At 39.5% G+C, this 17,091-nt stretch overlaps 2 protein-coding genes across 8 annotated transcripts in view; one reads left to right on the top strand and one right to left on the bottom strand.

The window, feature by feature from the left end:
- The window catches only part of MED12L (mediator complex subunit 12L), a 362,611-nt gene that overhangs the window by 106,933 nt on the left and 238,587 nt on the right, over window positions 1-17,091 (top strand). For all 7 annotated transcript variants that reach the window (XR_008710707.1, XR_008710706.1, XM_055569353.1 and 4 more), the window contains 3 exons: window positions 2,284-2,410; window positions 4,894-5,108; window positions 7,377-7,553. Coding sequence is in view for 5 of the 7 variants with exons in the window: in XM_055569353.1 (XP_055425328.1) it covers window positions 2,284-2,410; window positions 4,894-5,108; window positions 7,377-7,553 (519 nt within the window). In the remaining 2 variants the exon portion in view is untranslated. The remainder of the gene's footprint in view (window positions 1-2,283; window positions 2,411-4,893; window positions 5,109-7,376; window positions 7,554-17,091) is intronic.
- Window positions 11,691-12,936, bottom strand: GPR171 (G protein-coupled receptor 171). Its single transcript, XM_055569360.1, has one exon. The coding sequence runs from the start codon at window positions 12,873-12,875 to the stop codon at window positions 11,916-11,918; it is 960 nt and encodes a 319-aa protein (XP_055425335.1). The 5' UTR covers window positions 12,876-12,936; the 3' UTR covers window positions 11,691-11,915.

Genomic DNA, 17,091 nt, shown 5'->3' with positions numbered 1-17,091 from the left:
GGCCATTGTGACTATGAGATTACAGATGCCGATTTGTGTTCATTTTTGAGACTGTGTTCTGGCCCCAGAGAGAGCAGTTAAAGCCTCTGGAGTCGATTAGAAAGGAACCAACAAACCTAACGTCGTCAGCATAGCTTTGTTGAAGGAGAGCATCAAAATGAGCCTTCCTTTCTTCCTTTCTAGGGGTGGAGAAGGCATGTGTGTGATCAGACCAGGCTGTCACCTCTCACCTGGATAACTGTGGGTCTCCTGCCTCCTGTCTCTGTCTCTTGCCCCTCCCTCCCCACCACCCTCCACACAGTCTCCAGAGCTGACTTTTCGCCATGGAAATAGATCATATCGTCCTCTTCCTAAAGCAACTGATGGCTCCTTCTCAAGACCCACAGAGCCTCACCTGAGCCGCCCATCTGCCCTTCCCACCTCGTCCCCTGCTCCCGTAGGTCACTCACAGCTCCGGCCGCCCTGGTCTTCCTGTCCATACCACACTCACATTCCTCTTGGGGCCTTTGCTCTTGTTGTTGCCTCTGGGTGACACATTCTGTTCCCCCCTTTACACGGCTGTTCCCGTTTTAGGAGGCGTCACTTCCTTGTCTAGCATTCCTGGCTCAACATGCATCACTTCCTCAGGAGACTCCTCCACCACCTCATCTGCACTTAACGGCACCCACCCCCCAGCCTGTCTTTCTCAGGCCATTCTGGTTTACTTTCCCCATTGCCTCTTTTTTAATGCCTGTGAGTGTAAACTTGACAACAGGGGCTTTGCTCACCCTGTTCAGTGTTGCATTACTGATGATACACCTGCTTCTTATGACAGTATTAACAAAAATGAAATAGGAAGAATATTTTCATAGACATCTCCTTTTGTTGGGAAAGCACCTTTCACCAAATACAGAGGGTCATGTTGTTGAAATTGGGGCTTAAAGATATTGATGCTAAGTTGTAAACCACATAGCCCCTTTTTATAATGGCCAAATTAAGAAAAGCATTTCATTGCTTTTTTCCTACATATTTATGAATGGACTATATTCTAAAGAGAAGTGCAGTGGTTAAACTTTAGTAACTAAAGTTGATTCCTCAAATTTCATTGCTCCTACTGGATAATTTTTATTGTGTCTTCCCTTCCCTCTTTGCGTGTCCCAGAATACACACACACACACAGTCATATTCAGAAGAGGTTCACACATAGATGACTATAATTTTAATAGTTTTAAATGTATCCATCTCTAAAAATGTATTCTTTTTAGAGATGTTTAAGATAATTGATTTCTATTAAACACCATATTCAAAATTTGACCCTTATAAAGAGGATGGATTGAAGAAATCCTATCTAATATAATACTGTTTTAATGCTAAAATGGATAATGAAAATGGGAAGAAATGAAGGGACAGCAAAAAGAATAGAACATGAGGTTCTGATTGCTTCTAATCTGTTCTTTTGCTGGTCTTCTAGTAAGTTCTGACTTTAAGAATGTAGAAGTTAAACAGCTTCTCTAGATGTGTTTCCTGAACTGTGGAGATTCCAGGAGGTTCTGAGAGAGCTAATTGGTGAAGTGTGATGAGGGAAAGAATTTTGTTAGAGGGATGTTTGACACATTACTTCCCAATATACTCGTAAATTCACCGCCTGACAAAAGCAAACACAGAGCAGTCAAATGCAATAATACATGCCCAAGTGTTTCTTGGAGGGCATACCGTTAAAATGAACTATTTAAAAATGAAGACAGCCTCAAGTTATATTTTAGTGGTTTTGCATAGAAGTAATGAGTAGTTTATTGTATACTGTATTACACATTCAGTGGTTATTTATACCGTGCTGTGTAGCGTTTATAATTCACATGAATAATGTTTTTTCACAGGAGTTCTTTGAAATTGTTTGAGTTATTTTGGGGCAGTTGCTTCCCTGATTGTTCAGTTGGTAAAGAATCTGCCTACAATACAGGAGACCTGGGTTCGATCCCTGGGTTGGAAAGATCCCCTGGAGAAGGGAAAGGTTACCCACTCTAATATTCTGGCCTGGAGAATTCCATGGACTGTATAGTCCATCAATGGGATCTCTCAAAGAGTTGGACACGACTGAGCGACTTTTCACTTTCTTTCATTTTCCCTTAACTTTCAGAAATTATATTCCTTTATGATGCATGGTCCTCAGATAAGTATAGAGATTTCAATTTTGCATGTTTTATCTAAGAAAGTAAATGTTAATGAAAAACCAGCACATTTCTTGACCCATCGTGACTGTACTTGTCTTCAATAATTAACTTGCTTGTTTGTTTTTAATCTCAGAGATGTGGTGAATCAGAAGTCTTAGATGAGAAGGAGTCCATTTCCTCAGCCTCCCTCGCTGGATCTAGTTTACCTGTTTTCCAGAATGTTCTTCTAAGGTTTTTAGATACACAGGCCCCCTCGTTGTGTAAGTAAAGATCTTTGCTTCTAGATCTTAAACAAGGGAATTGACCTTTTTTGGGAACTGATCTTTTTTCTCCCTTACCTGTAATCTTATCAATGTACTTTGCACTGAATATGCTGCATATTGCAGCTGAATATGCTGCACTGAATATGCTGCATATTTTGCATACAAAATTTTGTAGCCTATTTTCAGTGGATACTTTTATGACAATCTTCAAAGACTTGAACATTTCTGGAGTTTTAATAGTTAAAATAATAGGTCAGTTCATTCTCTTGTATTTGATGGATTAATTTTCCCTTTCTAGATCTTTCTTACCAGAAGAGCAGCGTTAAGGTCCTGTGATGCTCACTACATTTATTGTGATTATGAACTTCTCTTCTTTCCCTGTTTTCTAAGTTTCTGACTTTCTAACTTCTAGTGTCAAAAGGGGGCAAAGATAAAACAGAGGTACCTTATAAGCAGGTTTCTGATGCAAGGGCATGATTTGTGAAGATGGTTGACAGCTTGTACATGCTCTCTTAGTTGTTCATGTTCTATCATGTTCTTTTTGTGTCTTAATTATTCCACTGCTGGTGGGGAGTAGAGTCGGGGTGGGGAATAAACAACCACCAAGTGGGTGGAAACTTAAAAAATCATTTGTGGAAGCTCAGTTGGCTTAATCTTACTTTGAGGTTTTCATATTGAAGTACAGCAGGGAGTATCTTATCTTCACTTCAGTTCAGTCGCTCAGTCGTGTCCGACTCTTTGTGACCCCATGAATCGCAGCACACCAGGCCTCCCTGTCCATCACCAACTCCCAGAGTGCACCCAAACCCATGTCTATTGTGTCGGTGATGCCATCCAACCATCTCATCCTCTGTCTTCCCCTTCTCCTCCTGCCCTCAATCTTTCCCAGCATCAGGGTCTTTTCAAATGAGTCATCTCTTCGCATCAGGTGGCCAAAGTATTGGAGTTTCAGCTTCAACATCAGTCCTTCCAAAGAACACCCAGGACTGATCTCCTTTAGAATGGACTGGTTGGATCTTCTTGCAGTCCAAGGGACTCCCAAGAGTCTTCTCCAACACCACAGTTCAAAAGCATCAATTCTTCTGTGTTCAGCTTTCTTTATAGTCCAACCGTCACATCCATACATGACTATAGATGATGGTGAAACAACAGAAAAATGGCAAAAAGTGACAGGAAAGGGAGAAAAAGTGTGGGAGGTAGAAAAGGAAAGTATCTATGGAGAAGAGAGAGATAAAGCAGCAAGAAATAGTATTGCTTTGATTCCTCTGAGGAGGACCTCATTTTCAGTTGAGTGACACCTGGGGGTGAGGTTTTTTTAGGTTCTTGGTGGCTATCCTAGGGTAAAGGAGAACAAGAACCTCAGCTAAACTGGTGATTGGAATGTAGGAAGCACTGATGAAGCCCTGGGAAAGACAGGAGAGATTCTGGAGAGGAGAAAAGGTGTCACGAATGGCAGTTAGCAGTCGGATGTACCTTGTGTCCTGGGGGAGACAGACACTTGGTCTTTGCTCCCCTCATCCCATCCCCATTCCTGTTCTTGCTTTGGGAAAAAGTTCTTCCTCCTGTGCCTGGCTTGCTCTGGATCCTGTTTACTGCTCTGTAAGGGAGAACTCTTCTGCTTCTCTGAAGAGTTTACTCTCTCCATTGAGATTGGAGGTGGGCAAGAACAAACTGACAGGGCTAAGATTTAGGGCTCTGAGTTTAGTGTTCCCTGGGTCCATCTGTCGTCTTTCTCAGCGTTTGAGTGTGATGGTCCTAGGGCCTGAGCTTTGTAGGTTTAGTCCTAGTAGTTTAGTCATTTTTAACCTTATCTCAAAGGTACAGATACAAAGTTTGAGAGTATCGTTGCAATATTAAAAGACATAAGTTAAGTAGCTTACTTATGAATTTTAAAAGATGGCAGAGCTTCATCTTGGGGTCCTTTTTATCGCATTGTTCCTTTTCCTTTTCAGTGGATTCTACTCACTAGGTTTTTTCAAATACCATCTGAATTATGGTTCTGTTGTGAAGTCTCCTTTGAAAAAGTGCACTATGCCCACCCCACCACCCCCCTTCCCCCCAGTGTACAGGTGCTCAAAGTAGAACAGACAGTTATGAATCATGAATCATAAGAGTTATAAAAATAAAATGCGAGGAGAGTAATCTGGCTTTGATTTTTTTTTTCCCCTTACCTGAAAATTTGTGTGTTAACATGATTACTTAAATGGCCATTCATTTGCCAGGGACCAACCTTTAATTTTGAGATAGTGCCTAGAACACTGGACACTGTTTTGCAGTTACAGTGGGAACAGAACTGGCGTACTGGTTTTGCACTGAAAGCTAGACCTGTGTATCGAATTTTCCAGTAAATCCTTTATTTAAAAAAAAAAAAAGAATAGAAAAAATAGTGAAAATTTTAAGCCCGAGTCCTTGTCTTTATTCTTCTTCCCCCCTCCTCAGTCAAGGAAACTGAATTCTTGATGGCCTTTGTCTCCTCACAGCGGATCCAAATAGCGAATGTGAGAAGGTGGAGTTTGTCAACCTGGTGCTGCTCTTCTGTGAGTTCATCCGGCACGACGTCTTCTCCCACGACGCCTACATGTGCACCCTCATCTCTCGGGGAGACCTGTCTGTCACCGCCTCCACGCGACCGCGGTCGCCAGCAGGAGAGAATACGGATGAGCACTATCCAAAGGACCACGACATGAAAATGGAGGTACGGTCCTGGGAGAGGGCCAGCCCTTGGAGCTGAACTGTGCTGGGAGTCACTTTCAGAAGGGCTACACGCTGGTGGAAGGGTGGTGGCTTTTCAGTTGTAGTCTCTTGTTTCAAAGCTTATTTATCGCTGCTTTTCACTGACACAAAAAAATTTGGACTATAATTTACATCTTCTAGAATTTTCTTTTGGGTATGCTAATACTGAAAAGATTTGACAGGCCATCACATTTTTCACTGAATTGGAATTGTGTGCTTCCAATTTTATGTATGTCTAATCTCCAGTTTTACTTTAATGTTTAGCCTCAAATTTGGACTTGTTTTGGCCCTGACGTCATGACTGTTTTTATTCTAAGTAGCATCTTTCCCCCAATGTCTCATTACTTATATTGCTCTTTGATACTTATATTGCTCTTTTATACATATGTTTTAGTCATAACACATCATATTTTCATTTCAATTAATTGCAAATTTAATCTGTTTTTCAAATGTAGAATTGCTCTTTTCAGCAAATTACTTTATGCTGTGAGTATGACTTTATCATTTTCTGTCAATTTTCTGATATTTTGGACATTGTTCCAGATACTTATGGGACTTTTCAAGGCCAAAAACATGAAGTTGGTGATGGGAAATAATAGAAAATTGTTAGAGATTATGATAGTTTCTGAAAAATGAAGCCTCATATTGGTCCTGTGAGAGTTTCAGCATATGCTGTTATGATATTTTACAATAATGGCTATCTTTGTAATTTAAAAATGTGCCTTTAGAATTGCACATGTGAATTTATAGTTTATACTCTTAAAGATTTTTGAAAATTACTTGTTTAATATGAATACTTTTGTTTCTAAATTTGTCCACAGTAAAAAAGTTAGAGTAAAACATAAAATTAGTTTACCTGTTTATGCTTTTTCTATGTTTCTCTGTCTCTCTCTCTCTTGTTTCCTGCTTTTGGACATCAAGGTATCTTGTATGTTAAATATCCTTAGATTTTTCTTACTAAGGCAAGTTGGTGAGCATGTGACTGGGAATAGCCCCAAGAAGGAAATTATGGTCAGTTTGTTTTTAATCAGGAAGTTTGTGCAATTTTTTCTTGAAATAGCACGGAAGTTAAATCTTTTTTTATCATGAGGATGAAGAACGTGACTTTGTAAAGCAGTGTGTATCTTAACTTCCTTTTCTTTTATTGAGGAAAAACACACTGAGGGGGAAAAGAGACATAAGATGACTTGATGTCACTGTCATGTTTCAGCTTCAGCTTCTTAATGAACTACAAAATTTACAATGTGACTTTCTTTCTCTGGCAATTATCAGGAACAGACTATTATGGCGCATATGGGCATTGACTCAGGAACTACTAATATTTTTGATGAAGTAGACAAGAATGACTTTAAAACTGACTTTGGTTCGGAATTTCCAGTAGGTTCAACCTTCCAATCCTTATTGACCATGACCCCTCCTCCCCGACCTCTATCGCCTGCTGTCTCCTCCTCCTGCCCCTTGCCTTGTGTACTGGCATGACCCCTGTACTTGTGATGCAGATGTCTTTCTCTGGAATGAATTCCACCCCAGGCCACAGTTCATCATCTCACGCAGCTGCCTCATTTCAGTTCATCCTCAGTTTTGGCTGCATTGCCTCCTCCTGTAAATTAAAACACTCTCATCCTCCTGGTTGACCGTGACTCCTTTGTTTAGAGATCATTATCTCTCAGGAATCCATGAATATCATTTCATCAGGACAGGCCATGTTGATTTGCTGGATGTGTGTTCAACTTCTAAATAACAGCTTTCCTGGCTCTGGACTTGTCCATTCTTCTACTTTATCTCAGTATAATTACGTGTTCTTCCTCAGGGATCTCAGTGTGTAACTAACTCTATGAAAACACATGTTGGTTGGGGTACAGACTAAAACCTTTGTATCTGTTGTTCATGAGCTTTATAAGTGAATTATTCCTTTGTATATGTTTTTGTAGGAAATGTAGCCCTATGAGGAAGACACTTAGTTATCAGTCTAATTTTATCTCTGGTCCTCTGGGAAATGGAGCTGTGCACGTTTCTTACCTGTGTGTGTGGTTGCCACTTTCTCATCTTTGGAACGGGAGATGATGCTCTTTATCTGAATATGAAATTTGTGGAAATTAACACAGTTCATTATTTTGCTAATGGTTAAATAAGGAAAAGATATGGTATGAGTATCTTGTGTGTTTGAAGGTGTGTGCTTTGGTTTTGCTCTTTCATTTACAGTCTCCAACATTTGTTTTACATGACTTAGATTTTTTCTCCCATGCCTGGAGAGTCCTGTGAGAATGCCAACCCTTCTCTGGGCAGAAGAATGTCAGTTAATGGTGAGAAGCTGTTGAAGAGAGAAAAACCAAGGGAGTTGATTTTTCCATCTAATTATGACCTCCTACGACACCTGCAGTATGCAACCCATTTTCCCATACCTCTGGTAAGTCGCTTGTCACTTGGCAAGCTGATCATTTCATTGTAGGGTCATTGATTATTCAACTGCTTGCCTGAGTGCTACATATGAAAGAGGTGAGTTTTTTGTATTCACTACCTGCTTTTGTTTGTTATGGTTCTTCCCATGTAGCTTATGTGCTTGTGTAGTCTACATTTGTGGTGTCGTACTACTGACATTTAGCAAAATTTTCCATATTAGTATACTTGTACTAAGAGCATCTGAGTCACTGCAAATGATGTCTGTATGTATTTTCCTACTTCAATTTGAAACTCATTTACTATGTAGCTTTTATCTGCACTGTATTGTGGTAGGTACTTTTGGCATTATACAGATGAGTAAGAACTTTTGAGCACAGAAAAGATGAAAAAGATAGGGAGACAAATGTCTATAAAATGACAAGCACCAGAATAAGTGAAATAACTTGAGTAAAAACCCAAGTGACCACTGAAAAGTGAACTGTTTGACGTTCCCAGAGCTCTTCTGCTACTCTGAAAGAATAAAGATGGGAGGAGGGGAAAACCTCTGGTTGAAGAATTGGCTCATGCTTCATAGAAGAGGTCATATATATGATAGACTTGGATTTCCACTTGTTGACTTTAAGAACCGGATGATGGCACATGGGAAATAGTTGTTGGGAGATTTAGTGTTTGAGTCATAACAAGTGATGTGCTTTATTTTGAAGGGAAACAAGATTAGTTTTCTGATACATGTAATGAAAATTGGGCCAAAATTTATAGAAAAATTTTAAAAAATTCTTAGGTTCACTATCGTTTTTTGTGGGATTTTATTTTAACTTATTTCAGTGAGTCATTTTTTTTTATATAAGACTATTATTACTACTATTTTTTAAAAAAATGTAATTGTGAGGTGCATATTATTTCCTAGACACCTTTGTGGAGTTTTGATCTCTAGGCTAAATAGTTTCTTAAATTTTTGTATTTTTTGTTTATTTTTGAACATCCTCTGAAATGACTTTTGAAATCACTACACCCATATATATTTTTTTCTTGTTACAATTAAGAATCCCTTGTTAATTATCCTATGTCTAGGACTATATTGAAAGTAACTAAAATTCTTTCTTTTTCATCACTGGTTGAATATACCAATATTTTTCATCTGCTACCTGTGGGCATCACTCATTTTCTACATATGGTAACAACTTCACAGTGTATTTAGGGCAGCAGAAACAGTAGCTTGATATTTTAGAGATGTATCTTGAAGAATTCATGGGTGAACTATCATGATGTCTGATTTGTTTTAAAATAGTCAAGAAGATTCCATATTGAAGTCTAGAGTTGAGTTAATATTAATGTGCTGGTGTTACTGTCCTGGTACATGGTACATAAGGTTTTATCTCTAGGGCAAACTAGATGAAGAAGATATGGGAACTGTCTGTACTATCTTTTTACTTTATCTGTAAGTTTTAAATTATCCCAAAATGTGTATTTGGAAGAAATAGGGGAAAGGAAGGAGATATGGCAGAAACTTGAAAATGGTTCAGACTGGTTGAGGGTTCTGTGCTCTTCTCTTGGGTGAGCGGCGCTTTGCAGGTCTCCCTGACTGTGGGGGTATGAGAACAGAGGGCTGCGCGAACGTGCGCGTCTTTCTCCTGTTATTTACGTGAATTCGTGTGGCCTGTGGTGGTGACACAGCCGTTCCCAGCACTTAAATTCTCAAGGCTGCCCTCTTCCTTAGAGGACAGAGTGTGAATGATTCCCAGGGACTGAGTCTTCTGGTGGATTATGACAGAATTCAGCTGTGATGCGAAATCAAAAAAGAGCTGCTAGAAATTTGACATTATAGGATAGAATTTTTTTAATAACCTTCTATTACTAGTTGTCTAGAAGTGCCTTTTTTGTCAGTGTAATTTAGCCTAAACCATCAGAAAAGGGGAAATAAAAGTGTATACTAGTAAAACTGTGCCATTGTGGATGCTGTAGTGAGTCTGACTCGGCCTATTATGCACATGAGGAGAATACAAGAATAAGATTTAAAAATAAAAAGTTTGTTTTTTACCGCCCCCCACCCCCACTTTGTCTTTAAAATGTGGCTCTAGTGAGTGAAGGCCAAGGAGAGAAGACTAAAAGGCACCTTGACTAAAAGATTCAGAAAAGTAAGCTGGTTTCATATATGCTCTCGTATGAATGATGTCTTCATCTGCTCATCAGTAAGACTATTCTCTCAGTGGGCCACCAAGCCCAGGTTCTAGTGTCCAGGCATTCAACCAGCCTCTGCCACAAAATTTGGGGTCATTTAGACCCTATCTGTGTCAGACATGTGATACCAACAGGGCTTCCTGTCATTACCACTAGCCAGCTGGGGTTGGTGCCATGCCTACCATGTTAGAGCTGTAATGGGCACTTTTTTGGGTGCATTTTCTCATTTACTATTCTCAGACTGTACATCCTCAGAGAATGTGTAGTAGAGCTGTGGCCAGGAGTTGTCCAAGGTTCAGCTGTCAGAAAATAGTTCTCAGCACAGAGCTAAAAAATGAGTCTGGAATTCAAACTTGTTACTTTCCAGGAACACCATTTCTTTTTCCTTCCTTCCTTCCTTCCTTCTCTTCCCTCTTTCTTTATTTTTCTGTCTGTCTTTCTCTCTCCCTTTATTGCCTCCTACCCTCCCTCCTATCCTTTGAGATCATTTATTTTTATTGAGGTAATGTTGATTTATAACATTAGAGATGTTTCACGTGTAAACATTTTATTTCTACTGCGGTCTCCCCCACAGCATGCTCACCACCCAAACTTAGTTTCCCTTTGTCACCACCAGCTGATCCCCATTACCCATGTCATCCTTCTCCTCAGCCCTTCTCCTCTGGCAACCACTACTCTGTTCTCTGTGTCTACATGTTTGTTTTTGCTCAAACAACACCATTTCTTAATAATTGCATTACTGATGGTTTTGATGTGGGCTTTTATAATTGAAGCGAAAACAATACAAAGTCTTGTATATGCTTATCTTAATTTTTTAGTCTTCCTTCCCTAAATAAGTCTTCATTTAATACCATCTACTGAATGCTTTCTGCTTTACTCGCATTTGAGAGAATTTGATCAATGGGTTGTGACCCTGACAGTGGAGTCACGCATACATTACATGGCTGGCCCCCCATGGGGTCAAGCTCATCTTTAGGACCTGGGGGGCACACTTCAGCTAAGCTCATGCTGCATTTCTTTCTAATAAGTCCTTGCAATGTGGAGCTGACGTGTCTATTTCAAGACTATTTGGTGCTAGTTTTCCATACCTTTGATGTGAGTTCCAAAACAGTAGTTCTAGCAGTTAGTATAACTTAATGACCCCCGACTTGAAGATGTTATGGGGTATGTTCTTTACTGCTACAAAATAAAAATAAGAAATCACTGGATTTGTCATTACTAACAGTAGAACAATCTTTATTTATAACCTATAGTTAAAATATAAGGATATCCTATAGTACGTTCAAAAACCATGTTTTTCCGAGCCTTTTTATAAGTAAAAAATTGTAAGCTATTGTGGTAGGACACACTTGCTGCTGCTGCTGCTGCTAAGTCGCTTCAGTCGTATCCGACTCTGTGCGACCCCATAGACGGCAGCCCACCAGGCTCCCCTGTCCCTGGGATTCTCCAGGCAAGAACACTGGAGTGGGGTGCCATTTCCTTCTCCAATGCATGAAAGTGAAAAGTGAAAGTGAAGTCGCTCAGTCGTGTCTGACCCTCAGCGACCCCATGGACTGCAGCCTACCAGGCTCCTCCGTCCATGGGATTTTCTAGGCAAGAGTACTGGAGTGGGGTGCCATTGACTTCTCTGAGGACACACTTAGATGTTAAAAATTGGAGCATTGAGCCAAAAAGTTACTGTTTTTAAGTGATGGATTAAAAATCAATCAGGCTCAGGTGGTTTCAGGTAAGAAATCACCTGCCCTCCCCCCCCCCCCCTTTTTTTTAAAGTGATCTAAAGGGCTTTAAACTGTGTTGCTAAAGGGCTTTCTGGCAACTCACATAGAGAGTATTTTGCGTATTTCTATCAGAAGTCAGCTCCAGGTCTTTAAATGAATACCTAATGAATATTTCAGACTCTGTGTCATAGAACTCATTTAGGTTTTAAGGATATTGCAGGGTTTATATTGGTTCAACAAGACTTTTTAGTTTTTTGTGTTTTTTTGTACAAACATTTGTATTAAGGATCATCAACAACCGCAAGAGTACAGTTGGGCTTGTGTTCAGAAACAGTTTCTCAGTAAACCAAACCGCATTTGCCCTCTGCCTGTATTTTTACTTACGGAGGCTCTTTTTCCCCTCCTTCCCAGGAGTTTGTACACTTAATTGTCGAGTGAGGCAAGAAATTATAGCATGCAAAAAATCCTGTATTTTATGCATTGTTTTCAGACCTTGATTTTTCTTTTTGAGCCTTGGACTCCTTATGGGAAGCAAACGTCTCAGTGATCTTTAATCGGAAAGCTTTTGAGAGATGATAGTACAGGATTGGATCGAAACACAGGTTGGACACAGCCAGGAGCAGTGTGGCCTCTTTTGCTTTGAAAAGTGAAATCCTGGTGGAACAGTCAGATATGACCTCTGTCTGGCTGAGGGTGTATGGGATTCGGACAATGTGATAAGGAACAAAACATATGATGTAGCCTGTAGTCACCAAAAGTATACTGATGAGAGCTCTCTTCACGTTTGGATAATTTTCATTATCTTTGTTTCTGTAGAGTTGTCGAATTACAAGGCAGTTAGATATTAAGATGATGGCTGAGAAATTGAAGAATATTGCTATACTTATGAAATTTGTCAGCAAATGCCAGTTTCTTCCAAACTCATTTTTGAATTCCATGCAGCCCACGTTGGGCTTTTCCTTGATGTCTTTGATGGGAATGATCATGTTTGGCACCATTATAAGAAGGACCATTAGCCACACAACAGCTGATATCATTTTAGCAAACCCAGGTTCTTGTATTCGATAAATCTTGCAGCTGTATGTCAACTGAAGACAGCGATCAATGCTAACAAATGCCAAGAAGATTATTGATAAGTACATATTAATGTAGATGAGGCAGGCTGTCACTTGGCAGTGGAATATCCTCAGCTTCCAGGGTGCGACACCCAAGTCAACAGTGATTTTCACTGGTAATGCCAGAGTGAGCAGGAAATCAGCTGTAAGCAAATTAATTAAGTATATGCTCACACACCTGTGATTTGTGTTTTTCTGTATGAAAGCCCAGGTTGCAAAACAACTTCCAATAATTCCAATGAGGAAAACTAAATAAAAGAAATATGTGAATGGCTCCAGGTCTCTGTAAACTGGGCAGAAGGTAGAACTGTTGGTCATCTTCAAGGACAGTAGGGATGACAGTCCAGAAAGAACAAAACAAAGACAAAAAGCTCCGAAGAATCTGTTAAAAAAAAAAAAGAAAGAAAGAAAGAAAGAAAACGAATCAGAGGGAAGGGAGGTTAGCAATTCAAATTAGAAATTGTTTTCTTCAAACACAATTGCATTCCTGAAACCATGCTCGCAATCACTCTGCTTCGTAGAATTTTATTGGTGAAGTTACTTGATGTGTGGATTGGTGGGAACATCTTCGATTACAAGGAAGGAAGCCTGGGGTTTCCATGGTCTGATTTTGTGATTTTGGGAAATCCCGTGTAGGTTGCTGCTAGAAGGGATATTTTTGACTTCACACTTTTGCATCCTGATAGCTTATTTGTAACCAGTTGGGTTGGAAGTTAGTTTGTAGAGGAGATAAGTGAACTGAATTTCTGAGAAATAGAGGAAACAAAAGGTTTGGTTGCGGCTGAGCCTGAATTGCTCTCAATGAGGCTTCCTGGCTTTTGTTTTCATAGGTTGATAGAACTCTTCATGCTGGAGAAACCTAGGTGGAGAGGGGGAGGTGAGAGGGGACAGAAAATTGTACTAAAATCGAAAAGATTTTTATTTAAATAATAGCCCTTTTGTTGTGTAACCTACCAGAACAGTTTTACAATCAGAATTTCATTTCATTTTTCTTTTTTAACAGAAGAAGTTGTAGGATTAGCGTCTGGTCTTTGCCTGATGTTCTGGATTATGATGGTGTAGACCTGTCCTGACTGATTTGGTAACCTACAACCACAGATGACCGTTAAGCCCCTGAAAAGTGACCAGTCCAAGCTGACCTGTGCTCTAAGTGCAAAGTACATACTGGGTCTTAAAAAATATTTAGTATGAAATACTATAACTAGTAGTTAATACTTGCACTATTTTTACAATATTTTACATTAAATCTTTAAAACCCAGTCTGTACTTTGCACGTATAGCACAAGTCAGTTTGAACTGGTCACATTTCAAAGGCTTAAGGAGTAAAATTGTGCTATTTTATGCATGTAGTGCAACAGTTAGTAAAATGTGTCAGTAATTTTTATATTGAGCATATATTGAAATGATATTTTTGATACATTAGGTTAAATATATTATTAAAATTAATTTCTCCTGCTTTTGCTTTTTTTAAGTGTAGCTGCAAGATAGTTTTAAAATGGCTTTGTGGTTTGCTTTATATTTCTCTTGAACAGTGCTTGCATAGATGTTTCCTTGGTCAAGAAGTTTGACCAAGATTATATTTTAAAGGTTTCTAGGGCAAGGGTATATGATTGTTGGTTACAAGTTCTCAGAAGAGAAGCTCAGTTATATATATAGATGTATCAAAACATCTAACTTTAGCACTTGAGGGATTTATTTTTTTCTTCTTTCATTGTGGGTTTCAAGGCAGTCAAGGCCAGGTGTGTAAGTCCTGCCCTTGGAACCATTGTGATCATCTCTGATAGTGACAAAGTCTTGTCATATTCCCTCCAGATCTGGAATATTGGATGATTTATAGCGTAAGTTAAACAAACTAGGCTTCATAAACTCATGCTCTTAGGACTATGGCACCCTTCTCATGAATATTAAACAATTGCCTTCCTGTGATTTATTGATCAGAAGATTGGTTTTGTGTTTTAGCAAGAAAAAAAATTCATGTGCAGCTTTTAAAAATAGCAACCAGTAACTTTAGGAGTTAAGAAGGCCATTTCTCTGAAACTTCCTTTTAAAAACATAAAAACTTTAGAAGCTTTTTTGAATCTTAATTCTCTTAATTATTTAATGATCCATTGGGTACATCTTGGGGTGAGACAATATGTAAGTGGATGGATAAGGCAGATGTATATAAAGCTTTCTAAATTAAAGGGACATTTAAAGAGTACATGTGTTTCCCATTTCCCTACTTGAGATAGGACTTCAGAGTCCAGGAGTGACATCATTCTGTACTAAACTCAGTGATAGTCATCAAACACATTCTTTGTATCTGGTACCATGCCAAATACTTTACATGTACTGATTTAATCTTTTATTATTTCTATCATGTAGATGTTGTCTCCCTTACCTTTTTTAAATTGGGGTATGGAGGTACCTTATAAAACTAAAAATAGAGCTACCATATGATCCAGTGAGCCCATATATTGGGTATATATGCTGAGAAAACCATGATTCAAAAAGACACGTGCACCCCAGTGTTGCTGCAGCCTGTTTCCAGTAGCCAGGACATGGAGCAACCTACATGTCCACTGACAGATGAGTGGATAAAGAAGATGTGGCACATATATACAATGGGATATTACTTGGCTATAAAAAGGAACAAAATTAGGTCATTTGTATCCCTGTTTTATAGATGAGAAAACTGAGGCACCATGAGGTTGAGTAGCACTTGAGGTTGTATAGCTGGTAAACTACAGAGCCAGGATTCCCAGCCAGCCAGTCTGATCTTAGAAGCCATGTTCAAAACCACTTTGAAACTGTGTCTCAGTAATAATAATAATAATAATGGTGGTTATTGTTATTATTTTGAGTAATAATTTTTATTGGAGTATACTTGATTTACAGTGTTGTGCTAATTTTAGTTGTACAGCAAACATATATCGACTCTTTTTTTTTTTTTTTTTTTTTAACCTGTGTAAGTCCTTACAGAGTATTGAGTAGGGTTCCCTGTGCTTACAGTAGGTCCTTATTAGTTATCTATTTTATATATAGTACTCTTGCCTGGAAAATCCCATGGACGGAGGAGCCTGGTAGGCTGCAGTCCATGGGGTCGCGAAGAGCTGGACACGACTGAGCAACTTCACTTTCACTTTTGACTTTCATGAATTGGAGAAGGAAATGGCAATCCACTCCAGTGTTCTTGCCTGCAGAATCCCAGGGACGGGGGAGCCTGGTGGGCTGCCATCTATGGGGTTGCACAGAGTCGGATGCGACTGAAGTGACTTAGCAGCAGCACTGTGTTTATGTCAATTCCAATCTCCCAGTTTATCCCTACCCCCTTTAACCTTGGTAACCATAAGTTTGTTTTATACATCTGTGACTCTTTGTGTTTTATAAATAGGTTCATTTGTACCATTATTTTTAGATTCCACATATAAGTGGTATCATATAATACTTGTCTTATTTTTATTATAATACCAAACCTTTACTAAGTTCTTTATTTTAGAACTGTAGTCTAAAAATTTTCATGTAAAAGAGCAGAAATAAAATATTCATTCTTAATTTTTCCCCTAAATACTAATGAACGACATTTAGGCTCTGTGTGTTTTGATGTTTCATTTTACAATAGATATAGTAAAAAAAAAATCTCGGTCCTATCTTTTAAGCCTAAACCTTCTTTTCTTTCAGAATTCCTGTTTGTAGTCTCTCCATGTCATCTGCACTGTCTTCCTCCCAACTCTGTTGTTTAGTTGGTGGGACCCCTGCTGTTCTGGGAGCACTTCCTTCCTTTGTACTTTTTGTTGTGATAGGATTTGGGGCTCATAGGACTGCCGGGGTGCAGGGAACCTTTATTTATAACATTTGGTCCAGTCCCTGGGTTTGAGGACATTGAGGTCTGGCACCTGGGTGTTGGCCAGGGTTCCCTGGCTTGTTGGAGCAGACTAGGGTCCCACCTTCTTGATCATTTTCTAGGTTCTCTGCCTGTATCCTTCCCAGCCCCCATCCTGTCTATCCTAAATGCCTAAAGGAAGCCCTTCAGATCTGAAGTCTGTTCTAGGTTTTACTGACATCCTTATGACTTGACTTTTGCTAATAACCATTTATTCTGGACATTCTTTTGTTCTCTGGGTCAAAAGCTAGTGTTCGTGTAGATGAACCGTCACCTCCCACCTTTGCTCGTTGTTCCTTTACGGGCTAGGATTTTGGCCTGCTGCTGCTGCTGCTGCTGCTAAGTGGCTTCAGTCATGTCCTACTCGGTGCGACCCCATAGACAGCAGCCCACTAGGCTCCTCTGTCCCTGGGATTCTCCAGGGAAGAACACTGGAGTGGGTTGCCATTTCCTTCCCCAATGCATGAAAGTGAAAAGTGAAAGTGACGTCGCTTAGTCGTGCCTGACTCTTAGCGACCCCATGGACTGCAGCCTACCAGGCTCCTCCGTCCATGGGATTTCCCAGGCAAGAGTACTGGAGTGGGTTGCCATTGCCTTCTCTGAAGATTTTGGCCTAGGCTCTTGTATTTCAAATGTTACATTATGATCATAACATATAATGCATTTCTTTGA

This window comes from Bubalus kerabau, chromosome 2 (genome assembly GCF_029407905.1).
Source record: "Bubalus kerabau isolate K-KA32 ecotype Philippines breed swamp buffalo chromosome 2, PCC_UOA_SB_1v2, whole genome shotgun sequence".
NCBI classification, from domain to species: Eukaryota; Metazoa; Chordata; class Mammalia; order Artiodactyla; family Bovidae; genus Bubalus; species Bubalus kerabau.
This window is presented reverse-complemented; position numbering and strand designations above follow the sequence as displayed.